The sequence below is a fragment of the Oncorhynchus tshawytscha genome, linkage group LG15, assembly GCF_018296145.1.
Source record: "Oncorhynchus tshawytscha isolate Ot180627B linkage group LG15, Otsh_v2.0, whole genome shotgun sequence".
Lineage (NCBI taxonomy): Eukaryota > Metazoa > Chordata > Actinopteri > Salmoniformes > Salmonidae > Oncorhynchus > Oncorhynchus tshawytscha.
The window spans coordinates 6,586,697-6,601,037 of record NC_056443.1 but is presented as its reverse complement, the minus strand read 5'-3'; the positions used below and the strand labels follow the sequence as shown (position 1 = coordinate 6,601,037).

The following is a 14,341-nucleotide window of genomic DNA, read 5'->3' as shown; positions in this document are numbered from 1 at the left end:
CCTGCCTACTGTTAAGTAGCCCTTGGAGGTCCATCCATTTGTAGTAAGCGCAACACAGGGTCATTGGCCAATTCATTCAGAACTCCGGCTTTAGCCTGCTTATATAGAGCGGATACTACCTGTTTTCTGAAATGGGGGCGAAGTTCGTAGCTTGACTCGAGCACTTTCACAAAGTGCTGAATACCCCCACCCCCCATTCTTCTCAACCACCAATAATGCGCTCATATCCACGGCTATTAACATAGGCTACCTATCGCTCTTGTAACTTCTTTGGTCAGAATTAGCTGCGAAGGGCTGCTTGAATGCAGAGGGGAGATTAAGTTGTGTTTTTATTCTATTGTTTACGTTTCCATCTTGCTCAGGAGGTAGGAATACTGGGGTGACGTCTGCGTAAATGTGTCAATGTGTTTGATGTGTTGGCGGCTGCTACTCTCTCTCCATCGACGTTCTAATCTACTGGGAAGCCCAAATGTTCCCAAACTGGAGATTTAAAGGATGATGGAGACTCCTGGTTTAACGACCACGCCATCGCACAAAACTAGTTTCGGCCTATAGTAGTGATTACAACGTGCACATAGGCTCTAGTTTTCTTTTAGGAATAGCCTGAACTGTTGTTGTTTTTTTTAGCTCAGATTTACGAAAGATGTCTACAATGCAGTGTAGGCCTAGTATTTCTAAATATAGTTTGTATTTATTCATTCGGGTTCACAGTGCAGACCAAACCGAGGTCCCTGTACCTTTACACACACACACACACACACACACACACACACACACACACACACACACACACACACACACACACACACACACACACACACACACACACACACACACACACACACACACAGTGACAGAGGTTGGCTGTCTTGCCAGTTAGATTAAAAGGTTCTGGGACCCAACTGTTATATTTACAGACTCTCTGGAGGGTGGCAATCAATCTACTTCTTCCTGTCCTCCTCATCTATTGCTATCCCACTCCTCTCCCCTCCCTCTCTCCATCCCCCTGTCTTCCAATGTTGTGAGATTTATGATCTCACAACTCCTATCTGACCCAGTTCATCTTTCAGAGTCTGACTTTCTCTCTCTCTGTCTCTGTCTCTCTCTGTCTCTGTCTCTGTCTCTGTCTGTGTGTGTGTGTGTTCTTTATCTCAGTCCCAGTTGGACATGTCAGTGTGCTCATCCAGTCTGACCAACCACCTCTCTGCAGCAGAAACTTAAAAACTGCAGACCTCACTAGAACTTAACGCACCCCAGACCCAAACAGAACTATAATACAACCTAACATATCACCAGCTAACATATCACACCTTAAGTATTACCACCTAACTTAGGTCTCTCTCTTGGGGAAGAGGCTCAAACATCAGGCCACTTTGTGGTAAATATATAGAAATGAATAATGTCGTACTGTCATCTCCAACCTGCCCTGAACTGTCTCTGGACCTTTCTCTGACAGACTGTACCATAACACAGAGTTATGTGTCTCAGTGTAACCTAGCAACAAAATAGACTTCCCTATGGACACCCACTCTACTCTGTCACTCGTCTACAGGTTGTGCGGGTCACCTGAGCCACAGGACTAATGTAAACTCTGTTTGTGTATGTTTCAGGTGTCTGGTATCGTGGGCAGGGCGGATGTCTTGGCCTGCATGCTGTTCCTCCTGGCCTTTCTCTCCTATATTAGGTGAGAAACTCTCTCTCTCTCTGTCACTACTATGGAGGGCGGATTGTGTGGAGTTTTATTTACACTGGGCGGCATTTTCTCTTTACTTATAGCATCCCCCCCTTTCTCTCTCTCTCTCCCTCTCTCTCTCTCTCCAGGAGTGTGGGTGTGTGTGATTCTGCAGACTGTCTGCCCTCCACTGTGTCTGTGTGGGTGCTGGGTGCCAGTCTGCTGCTGGGCACCTGTGCCATGCTGGTCAAGGAGACGGGCATCACTGTCTTCGGGGTGTGTGTGTTCTACGATGCCCTGGTGCTCTGCCGCAAGCCCCTCCTCTTGTAAGTCTCTGTGTGTGTGTGTGTGTGTGTGTGTGTGTGTGTGTGTGTGTGTGTGTGTGTGTGTGTCGGGAATAGAACAATAAAGCAAGTAACACTGTATTTCCTGCAAAAGCAACAACACTGTACTGTAACTTAGCAACAGAACAGTGTCTTAAAGCTATAGGAGTCAACATTGAAGTCACCACTAACTATTTAGCAGGCAGCTTTAGTCCAGAGCAATAGAGAGAGAAAAAAACAAAGCTACAAGTAAGTAGCAGCAGTAGTGCTGTACACCATTCATCAGCCCACAGTAGGGGTTAGTGGTGCACTCATTCACTATCAGACCAGTACAGCTGTTGTAATACTACAACAATACTGAAGGCTATTACAGAGGCTTAGCAGTGAGTCTGTATGAGAGGCCTGTAGTCCAGGACTGTCAGTCAGCGGTAGCACACACACACACACACACACACACACACACACACACACACACACACACACACATAAGAGGTTATATCAGATTAGCATGTCCATCCAGAGGAAGATATAAACAAGAGACACAGGACATGGCTTAGGGAGAGAATAGATTTCTGGCAGGACGGGGTGTGATGAGCAAACACAAAGAAAGACATCCAACTACTAAGGGGCACATTTACACACAGAGACACACATGGATAGTGACGTACACACACACATACACAAACACACACTCTCACAGACACACTCAAGTCCCACAGCCACACGGCTCAATGACAGATGCCTGGGGCAGTTACCCTAACACAACCCCCTAATACACACACAAACGTCCCCCCTCACTGTTAAGTCCTTTAATGTGTTAGAGGCCAGCCCCCTGAACACAGGCTAATTCCAGCACATTCCAACACTTAATGGGGTGGAGGCCCCACAAAACATCTGGACCTGGTTTAGGCAGGGTGGACTACACACACACACACACACACACACACACACACACACACACACACACACACACACACACACACACACACACACACACACACACACACACACACAAAGCTGTCTATGTAGCAGTAGTTTTCACCCGTCTCTCCCTTTGTCTGATCCTGTGTTACAATCCTTTGTAATGTACACCCCAGAGAGGCAGAAACCAGGACATTCCCATACCAACATTTGGCCATACTGTTACTGTACACACACATTATTCTGTTTCTCTAGATGGTTGATCCACCAAATGAACTGGCTGGCATATAACCAGCTCTCACACACACACACACACACACACACACACACACACACACACACACACACACACACACACACACACACACACACACACGAACAGCTGTGTTGGCCTGCTGCCCGGCCTGGCTGTGTGTTTACATGGCACAGTAACATGCATCTGTGTCTCCAGCCAGAAAACACACACAAACTGCACACACGACTTCAATTCCCTCCACCCACCAGGGAACGCCCAGAGTTATATCCACAATCAGGCACCGTGCCTGGGCCACAACCCCGATCTCTGCTCCCTGTCCTCAGCCACCAAAACCGCTCCTGGGCCTCAGTCCTCTCTCAAATCAAATCAAATCAAATCAAATTTTATTTGTCACATACACATGGTTAGCAGATGTTAATGCGAGTGTAGCGAAATGCTTGTGCTTCTAGTTCCGACAATGCAGTAATAACGAGCAAGTAATCTAACTAACAATTCCAAAAAAACTACTGTCTTATACACAGTGTAAGGGGATAAAGAATATGTACATAAGGATATATGAATGAGTGATGGTACAGAGCAGCATAGGCAAGATACAGTAGATGATATCGAGTACAGTATATACATATGAGATAAGTATGTAAACCAAGTGGCATAGTTAAAGTGGCTAGTGATACATGTATTACATAAGGATGCAGTCGATGATATAGAGTACAGTATCAACGTATGCATATGAGATGAACAATGTAGGGTAAGTAACATTATATAAGGTAGCATTGTTTAAAGTGGCAAGTGATATATTTACATCATTTCCCATCAATTCCCATGATTAAGTGGCTGGAGTAGAGTCAGTGTCATTGACAGTGTGTTGGCAGTAGCCACTCAATGTTAGTGGTGGCTGTTTAACAGTCTGATGGCCTTGAGATAGAAGCTGTTTTTCAGTCTCTCGGTCCCAGCTTTGATGCACCTGTACTGACCTCGCCTTCTGGATGACAGCGGGGTGAACAGGCAGTGGCTCGGGTGGTTGATGTCCTTGATGATCTTTATGGCCTTCCTGTAGCATCGGGTGGTGTAGGTGTCCTGGAGGGCAGGTAGTTTGCCCCCGGTGATGCGTTGTGCAGACCTCACTACCCTCTGGAGAGCCTTACGGTTGAGGGCGGTGCAGTTGCCATACCAGGCGGTGATACAGCCCGCCAGGATGCTCTCGATTGTGCATCTGTAGAAGTTTGTGAGTGCTTTTGGTGACAAGCCGAATTTCTTCAGCCTCCTGAGGTTGAAGAGGCGCTGCTGCGCCTTCCTCACGATGCTGTCTGTGTGAGTGGACCAATTCAGTTTGTCTGTGATGTGTATGCCGAGGAACTTAAAACTTGCTACCCTCTCCACTACTGTTCCATCGATGTGGATGGGGGTGTTCCCTCTGCTGTTTCCTGAAGTCCACAATCATCTCCTTAGTTTTGTTGACGTTGAGTGTGAGGTTATTTTCCTGACACCACACTCCGAGGGCCCTCACCTCCTCCCTGTAGGCCGTCTCGTCGTTGTTGGTAATCAAGCCTACCACTGTTGTGTCGTCCGCAAACTTGATGATTGAGTTGGAGGCGTGCATGGCCACGCAGTCGTGGGTGAACAGGGAGTACAGGAGGGGGCTCAGAACGCACCCTTGTGGGGCCCCAGTGTTGAGGATCAGCGGGGAGGAGATGTTGTTGCCTACCCTCACCACCTGGGGGCGGCCCGTCAGGAAGTCCAGTACCCAGTTGCACAGGGCGGGGTCGAGACCCAGGGTCTCGAGCTTGATGACGAGCTTGGAGGGTACTATGGTGTTGAATGCCGAGCTGTAGTCGATGAACAGCATTCTCACATAGGTATTCCTCTTGTCCAGATGGGTTAGGGCAGTGTGCAGTGTGGTTGAGATTGCATCGTCTGTGGACCTATTTGGGCGGTAAGCAAATTGGAGTGGGTCAAGGGTGTCAGGTAGGGTGGAGGTGATATGGTCCTTGACTAGTCTCTCAAAGCACTTCATGATGACGGATGTGAGTGCTACGGGGCGGTAGTCGTTTAGCTCAGTTACCTTAGCTTTCTTGGGAACAGGAACAATGGTGGCCCTCTTGAAGCATGTGGGAACAGCAGACTGGTATAGGGATTGGTTGAATATGTCCGTAAACACACCGGCCAGCTGGTCTGCGCATGCTCTGAGGGCGCGGCTGGGGATGCCGTCTGGGCCTGCAGCCTTGCGAGGGTTAACACGTTTAAATGTCTTACTCACTTCGGCTGCAGTGAAGGAGAGACCGCATGATTCCGTTGCAGGCCGTGTCAGTGGCACTGTATTGTCCTCAAAGCGGGCAAAAAAGTTATTTAGTCTGCCTGGGAGCAAGACATCCTGGTCCGTGACTGGGCTGGGTTTCTTCCTGTAGTCCGTGATTGACTGTAGACCCTGCCACATACCTCTTGTGTCTGAGCCGTTGAATTGAGATTCTACTTTGTCTCTGTACTGGCGCTTAGCTTGTTTGATAGCCTTGCGGAGGGAATAGTTGCACTGTTTGTATTCAGTCATGTTACCAGACACCTTGCCCTGATTAAAAGCAGTGGTTCGTGCCTTCAGTTTCACACGAATGCTGCCATCAATCCACGGTTTCTGGTTAGGGAATGTTTTAATCGTTGCTATGGGAACGACATCTTCAACGCACGTTCTAATGAACTCGCACACCGTATCAGCGTATTCGTCAATGTTGTTGTCTGACGCAATACGAAACATCTCCCAGTCCACGTGATGGAAGCAGTCTTGGAGTGTGGAGTCAGCTTGGTCGGACCAGCGTTGGACAGACCTCAGCGTGGGAGCTTCTTGTTTTAGTTTCTGTCTGTAGGCAGGGATCAACAAAATGGAGTCGTGGTCAGCTTTTCCGAAAGGGGGGCGGGGCAGGGCCTTGTATGCGTCGCGGAAGTTAGAGTAACAATGATCCAGGGTCTTTCCACCCCTGGTTGCACAATCAATATGCTGATAAAATTTAGGGAGTCTTGTTTTCAGATTAGCCTTGTTAAAATCCCCAGCTACAATGAATGCAGCCTCCGGATAAATCGTTTCCAGTTTGCAGAGAGTTAAATAAAGTTCGTTCAGAGCCATCGATGTGTCTGCTTGGGGGGATATATACGGCTGTGATTATAATCGAAGAGAATTCTCTTGGTAGATAATGCGGTCTACATTTGATTGTGAGGAATTCTAAATCAGGTGAACAGAAGGATTTGAGTTCCTGTATGTTTCCTTCATCACACCATGTCACGTTAGTCATAAGGCATACGCCCCCGCCCCTCTTCTTACCAGAGAGATGTTTGTTTCTGTCGGCGCGATGCGTGGAGAAACCCGCTGGCTGCACCGCTTCGGATTGCGTCTCTCCAGTTAGCCATGTTTCCGTGAAGCAGAGAACGTTACAGTCTCTGATGTCCCTCTGGAATGCTACCCTTGCTCGGATTTCATCAACCTTGTTGTCAAGAGACTGGACATTGGCAAGAAGAATGCTGGGGAGTGGTGCACGATGTGCCCGTCTCCGGAGTCTGACCAGAAGACCGCTTCGTTTCCCTCTTTTTCTGAGTCGTTTTTTTTTTTTGGTCGCTGCATGTAATCCACTCGGTTACACTGGTTGTAAGGCAGAACTCAGGATCCGCATCGCGAAAAACATATTCTTGGTCGTACTGATGGTGAGTTGACGCTGATCTTATATTCAGTAGTTCTTCTCGGGTGTATGTAAAGAAACCTAAGATGACCTGGGGTACTAGTGTAAGAAATAACACGTAAAAAAACAAAAAACTGCATAGTTTCCTAGGAACGCGAAGCGAGGCGGCCATCTCTGTCGGCGCCGGAAGTTTGATCCCCTCTTTCATGTGTGGAGTTCCATACCTCTAACCACCACCACTAGGCACTGCAGTCTTGAGTCCTACCCCAAACCAAGCACTGACGCTGGGCTTGGACTCTCTCACCCCCCCCTCCAAGGCCATCATCATCACTAGTAGCATCTGCTACTCACCACACACCAACCTCACCACCATCTCTATGGTGTGGCTATGACATCACAGCACAACATGATGGAGATGGAAGGAGGGAGGGATGAATTGGTGTGAGGGGAGGGAGAGGGTGAGAGACAGATGTGAAAGAATAATGGTTGTGTTTGTTTGTGTGTGTGTGTGTGTGTGTGTATGTTTTTGTGTAATCCTTTGCAGTATGTTAAAGCCTCAAATACAATCCCAGAGCCCTATCAGTGTCTCAACTAGTGGTGACAAGAATGCTCTCTGATGGATGGCGTGTGTGTTAGTGCAGTAGATGGAATCTCTCATTTGACCACACGCACAGCATATTTCTTCTCTGAAGGCCTACAGTATCTGCCACGGGGCCTGCGGTTTGGGAGACCTCAGACTGTGTGTGTGTGTGAGTGAGTGAAGCTGTGATCTGTGAATGAACCCAGCAGAAAGGGACCGAACAGAAAAGAGCTGTATGTGTCTGCTGTGAGCTCCACAGGCCCTGTTGCAGGGAGAGACCGAGACTATGTGTACGGATGTGTTTCAGAAGGCATAGAGAGAGGATGAGGAGAGGGAGAGAGTATTCACTGAATACGCACTCTTTTCCGGCCTCTCGCCTCACTGTACTGTCTTTGATACTGGTGCCAGGGAACAGGAAATGCGGATCATCTCCGGAATTCAGCGAGGAAGATCCAATAGCATTTCAAGCCAGACCCCCGCTTTTCCTCTCTCCTTCGCTCTAGCTTTCTGTCCCTCTCACTCTCCTGTCCATTTTCACCCCCCCCCCCCCTCTTCCCTCCGGTCGCCCTTTGTTCTGGACTGTCAACATGCATTAGATATGCGTTGGAGATAGGTTAGTGATATGTTGGGGGTGCGTTAGATCTCTCCCCACGCCTGTCCCGCGCCGGGCTCTTTGATACGCTGGGAAGATTTAATAGATGCTGATTTAATTTGGGCCTTAATTAAACACCAACAGCTGTTCATGTATCTACAGGCTGGACTAACTGATAGAACTGGGGGAGGGAGTGGGGGGAAAATAGAGGGAGAGAGAGAGAGAGGGAAGGAATTAAGGAGGGAGAGAAAGACGGAGATAGTATGTGAGCCTGTGTGTGCACTGTGTGTGTGTGTGTGTGTGTGCGCTGTGTGTGTGTGTGTGTGCTCTGTGTGTGTGTGCGTGTGTGTGTGTGCGCTCTGTGTGTGTGTGTGTGTGTGTGCGCTCTGTGTGTGTGTGTGTGTGCGCTCTGTGTGTGTGTGTGTGTGTGTGTGTGCGCTCTGTGTGTGTGTGTGTGTGTGTGTGTGTGCACTCTGTCTCCTCTCTGTAATGAGAGCCCTTGGGCCACAGCTCTCTTGCCTGTTTGGAGACCTGTCTGTGATAAGCAGGGTATGTGAACGGTGATGAGCGGTGGGAAATCCCGCTCATCGCTCACGGAGCGTTGCTCGCTCACCGCTCCTAGTCCTTTCCAACCTTGCTGCTAAAAACCGGTCTGTGCTCACAGGGGGGAAAGACTGACGCCACAAATTCGCTCCATTCATTAAAATCACAATTTAAACAACGCCTATCTATTTTTGTGACTGCTTGGACCTACCATTTGGTTTTGAAGTGTTGAAACCAAACCATATGATTGGAATGAAAAGTAGGCTATTTTGATAAACATGATAAGGTGAATGTCATCATTTCAAATAGGCTACATGTCATATTAAACGGCATATAACACTCTAAATAGGTCAGGAGCCAGACAGGGAGCCTAAGAAGGAACGAAGAGGAATGACTCAGGCTATATTATTTCTATTATTTCAAGGCTATAACCTACAAAGAAATACATTGTGAAACATTTGCAAGTGCGACACAATACGCTGGTAGGGACATAAAGCTTTTCCCAATTTAAACAACATTTTGTGGTATTAAATCATTAAATCCAAATTTAAATGATAAATGTTTTATTAGGCTCAGTGCCTTTTTGAATTCATTTTTAGAAACACGAGTTTAACCAGTTTGTGGCTTCAGGCTCATGTGATGGTCAGGCCAGTAGCAGAGAGCATCCTCTCCGCCCTCGCAGAGCCACTGGAGATGCTAAACACCCATTTGGGCACTCTTGCCAAGCTGGGCGGAGATAGAGTTTTTTATAGAAATGCCTATAGGTAGGCCAAAAAGGTTTTTAGGCCAAATAAACCAATCAAAACAGAAAGCTCCTTGAAAGGGGGCATATGCCAGGCCTATTGGGCCAAAATCAATGATGGCCTATTGTATAGATAATCGAACAAAAATGAACAAAACTTTTAAGAGATCAGATTTTTAGTTTGTAAATACTTGCACTTAATTAGCTACTCCCCTCATTCCTTTCTTTTAGCATGCACACGTAGTAAGTACACCATCATGCTTTCAGGATAGGTGTCTTTTCAGATTAGACAATGATTCTTTAGTTATGGACATTACATCGCCGCAATCCCTCTCTTGCTCTTGGTCCTCATTTTTATAAGTCACCTTGATTTAGCACCTGTGTGTTTTATCAGTTTCTTTATGGAAATATTTAGCAAACTCCTTGACAGTAGTTAAAGCAAGGGGCTATAGCAGCACACAAGTAGACTACAAATGTATGCTGGGCCAGGCATGCCCTGAGCTCATGAAGTGAGCACTACTGGAGCAGGCGAGAAGGCCGACCCTCCAACCTTTTTGTAATCTCACTCCGCGCTCCAGTCAAATTGGGCACTCTTCGCTTCGCTCCAGTGAGGGCCTGTTTTTAGATGGACGATTGCCCTGCATTGTCATTCAAATATTCAACCCCCCCCACACACACACACACAGGCCAGAGGCTTGAACACTAATTGGGAGATTGTTTTGTAAATGCCTCATCAAAAAGATGTCTGGTGATTTTTGTTGGGGTGAGCTTTTTCTCTCCTGCCTAATTTGTTTGGCACCCGTTTATCGCGGGCCCACACAACTGGAGAGCAGCCAATCAGATGGGAGAACAGATGTTTTAACCCTGTCTGGGTTGAGAGCACAGTATTTCACACTACAGTTACAGTACTTTTATCACACTGCATGCTCTTATTCCAAGCATCCTTATGTACTGTGTATGCCTTGCAAAAAGTGCCCTGCATATGGAAATACAGAGAACTCCTCATACAGTGTTCACATCCGTGCAGGAGAATTGAATCACTATAAGTAGTTGACCACTATATCCACATTCACTATAAGCAGAGTCTACTATATACAGAGAGTATACTATATGGTTAATACGGTGCCATTTGAAACACAGCCGTAGACATTGTTTATGGGACGTGTCTCTGCCCTGTGAGTTAGCCCTCCTCCAGCTCCATTAGGTCTGTGTTAGCTCTGCCTGATAATGGCATCTCCTCCAGGCATGTTTACAGACGGGCTAGGAGATATGAGGGGCCCATCACACTGGGTTATGTGTTTCTGACTGGGGCCCTCTGCTTTAAAAATATTCAGACAGAGAGAGCTCGGGTCCAGAGGGGGTTTGTGACGGAGGAGTGTGTGTGTGTGTGTGTGTTGTACGGAATGAGTAAAAGCATATGGCTGACCAGAGAGTTCAACTCTGAGTAGATCTCTCCATAAACCTGCATACCTACACAACTTAATGCAAGTTTGTGTGTACCTGTGTGTATCTGCTGTATTCATGATAGAGTGTGTTCAATTTGGGGCTTTGTCCCTCATTCTTCAGGGGAGGTTCACAACTGTCAGTTGTGTTTCTTGTTAGGATCTCTTTCCGTAGGTGTTCTGCTCCCCCTGCCTTGCTTGTACTTCTGAAGAGACCTCTAATTGACAGAGGAACTCACACGATTTCTATTGTGACACATTTTCTCTCCACTCACAGGAGTCTTTGTAGTCGATGCATGTGGCACAATGTTCCCAAGGGATTTTGTTGGTGTGTTTTTATGTGTGTTAAAAAAAAAGTTTGTTTAAAAAGTTGATGGAAATGATGGTTATGATGAGACAGAGTATAAAATAAGTCCCTGAAGTGTGTGTGTGTCCTTGTGTAAATGTGTGTTGGAGATATGTATTTTGATGTTTCATTGAGTTCTTTTGAGATGAAATACTTTGAAGATTCTATTTACTCAGACAGAACCCTTTGAAACTTCTAGAACGTGAAGAAGCCTCTGAAGAGAGTCTGTCTGTCCCCATGAAATGGAGCACTGGAGATAGCGTTAGTGAGTGTGCGCGCCCTGCTGGGTAGCTTACATACATTAAGGGAACATTATCGTCCACATTGCAAATGTACGGTCCCCTTACTAGACGTCCGACAACGTTTCTAAAATTCTCGGACGGCGTCGGGCCGTGCAGCAGGGCCGAATCTTCCAGGAAGTCATCAAACGAAGTCTCTCAGACATTCGGTTTCCGTTTTATAAAATGTTCAAATTTGGATCATTTTTCCGCTGTCCCGGTAAATCCCACAAGAGGGCGAGTGGAATCATATTGCAAATGAACAAAACATCACCAATCACGACATGGTCTTATCTCCTAAACGGAAAAGTCTTCGAAGACGAAACTTGGTGAGCATAGGTTTAGCATAATGGGCAGTTGGCCCCGAACGAGATGGCGCCCAGGCCTCAACGGTTTTTGAGTAATGGCCATTTTCTGGGATTAAAGGTCAAAAATGAAAATAGAGCAATCATTGTTACGCTTCACGTCAAAGTAAATGAACCTACGTTGTCATTAAAAAAAGAACCAACCATTTATCTATCGTAATTTAAGAGAAATCGTACAATGTCAAATTGGTGATGTTCAAACATTTTTTAAATTTTGTTTAAAGTTACAGATCCAGTTGCAGCGTGTTCAGACAAATCTTTTTGAATTGTGTTTTCCGAGCTATGCGAGATTTCTGTGATTTTCTGAAATAACACACACTCATTCAACCCTCTGTAAATAAGTCAGTTAAGTGCCTACCCAAAGGAGGATATGTGTTCACTTTCAGCTTCCTGTGTAAACCGGAAGTGCCTTAAAATGGTGTCATAGGTGCTGTTTGGAAGGGTTAAAAAGGTCTGATCTTTTCAAAACTTCATTAGGCAACCCTCATGAACTGTAAATCAGTCATTTCTCACAACAGATGTCAAAGAAAAGCTCTCTCTCTCTCACACACACACACACACACACCCACACACAGCAAGGATGGAGTGACAAAGTGCGGTGCTTAAAGACACTCAGAGCCTGCAATGGCATTATCATAATCTCTCGGCTGAGCCGAGTTTAACGAGATGCCCCGCAAGACCGTAGCTTCCTCGGTCTGAGCTCAGCGACCATGAAAAAACTAGGCCCATAATGAAGCCTGGCCCTAAATTGCAGGTGCTTTTGGGTGACAGCGGGAGAACAGTTAGGGTTAGAAGCACAATTAGCACAACTCCCGATCTGTGCAAGCCTAACCTTGACCATGTGGCATTAACCCTTAACAGTTAAAAGAAGGTGTTTACATCAAACAGTTTTCAATGACTTCTCTCCCCATAGGAATACATTGCCTGCACCCCTAAGTTCAACCTGAAGCGTATGTGGGTTATGAATGTCTTATGAACCTGTCTTCGATGACAATCCATCAGGCCACTATGAGGTCTACCTGTGTTGATTCTAAGCTTCCAACCGGAAGTGGTTAAAATCACCCTAAAGTGTTTTTCCATACCCAACCAGCAGTTTGTGATAAATAGTGCATTCAACCCTGTGTAAATCGGTCAGTTCTTAACGTAAACACTTAAAACTCAGGATTCTGTAAAAGCATATCCCAATCAGGATATGTGTTTATTTATAGCTTCCTGTGCCAACCAAAAGTGCCTTAAATGGTGTCACCCCTTTCGAAGGGTTAAAAAGGTCAGATCTTTTCAAAACTTCATATGTGTGATTAGGCAACCCCCACGAACTGTAAATCAGTCATGTCTCCCATAAAATTTCCAAGAACAAAATCACACACAGACAGCTAGGACAGAGGGACACAGTCTGGTGCGTAGAGACAGACAGAGCCTGCAATAGTTACCTTTGTTCGAACTATTAAAGAACCGTCAGATCTAGAGTTCTGAAACTTTAGAAATCTGTTCTAGAGCACAGGCCGATAGTGCGTGGTGAGTTATGTGGCTCTAGAAGGTTCTCGGACCGAGAAACAGCCTCGTACATTTGCAATAACTTCAATTCATTTTGACATCACGAAAATGACGACATTTAGAAATGTCCCAGAGTCGCAAGACTAGGTGCATTTCAACCGCCTCGGCCCATAGAGACGGACCCTGACGTTTCTGTCCGATAGCTCATTCAAGGACCCCGTAGCAAGGCATGGAAAAAGGGGGATTTTCAGCACCAATTAACCTCTTGAGCTTACTTGAGACGCAGACGTCTCACCTAGAGCTCTAGAAATGCACATGCGCGACGCTATATGCTAATGGTATTAGTTAAAACGCAAACGTTCATTAAAATACACATGTTTGGTATTAAAATAAAGCTACAGTCATTGTGAATCTAGCCACCGTTTCAGATTTTTAAAATGCTTTTCGGCGAAAGCATGAGAAGCTATTATCTGATAGCATGCAACACCCCAAAAGACCCGTAGGGCATGTAAACAAAAGAATTAGCATAGTCGGCGCTACACAAACCGCACAATAAAATATAAAACATTAATTACCTTTGACCATCTTCTTTCTTTGCACACCTTGATGTCCCATAATCAATACTGGGTCTTTTTTGGATTAAATCGGTCCATATATAGCCTAGATATCGATCTATGAAGACTGTGTGGAAAACGGAAAAAAAGAGCGTTTCATAACGTAACGTCATTTTTTAAAAGTTAAAAATTCGACGATAAACTTTTACAAAACACTTCGAAATACCTTTCTAATGCAACTTTAGGTATAACTACACGTTAATAAGCTATAAAAATCATCAGGAGGCGATGTAAATTCGATAGCCTGCCGTGTGGAAAAAATGTCCGGAGAAAAAGGCAGACAATGCCTCGGGTCGGTGGTCGGAGAGAATCGGTTCCCTTTGGGCGGATCTACCAAGAATCAATTCAGATTCAAATGAGGAGACTCTATAGATCCTGTGGTAGCTGTAGGTACTGCAAGCTTGGCCAAATATATTACGGTTCACCTTTAACAATTCATGGGAGTGGCGCATGGATACTTTTTTCCATCTCCAGTGATCAGATTTTCCTGCGCTTTTCGATGAAACAGACGTTC

At 45.9% G+C, this 14,341-nt stretch overlaps 1 protein-coding gene across 2 annotated transcripts in view; it reads left to right on the top strand.

Moving 5' to 3' along the window:
• LOC112215025 (protein O-mannosyl-transferase TMTC1-like) overlaps positions 1-14,341 on the top strand; it is a 110,508-nt gene that overhangs the window by 12,019 nt on the left and 84,148 nt on the right. For both annotated transcript variants that reach the window (XR_006078910.1, XM_042298012.1), the window contains exons 3-4: positions 1,611-1,684; positions 1,822-1,998. Coding sequence is in view for 1 of the 2 variants with exons in the window: in XM_042298012.1 (XP_042153946.1) it covers positions 1,611-1,684; positions 1,822-1,998 (251 nt within the window). In the remaining variant the exon portion in view is untranslated. The remainder of the gene's footprint in view (positions 1-1,610; positions 1,685-1,821; positions 1,999-14,341) is intronic.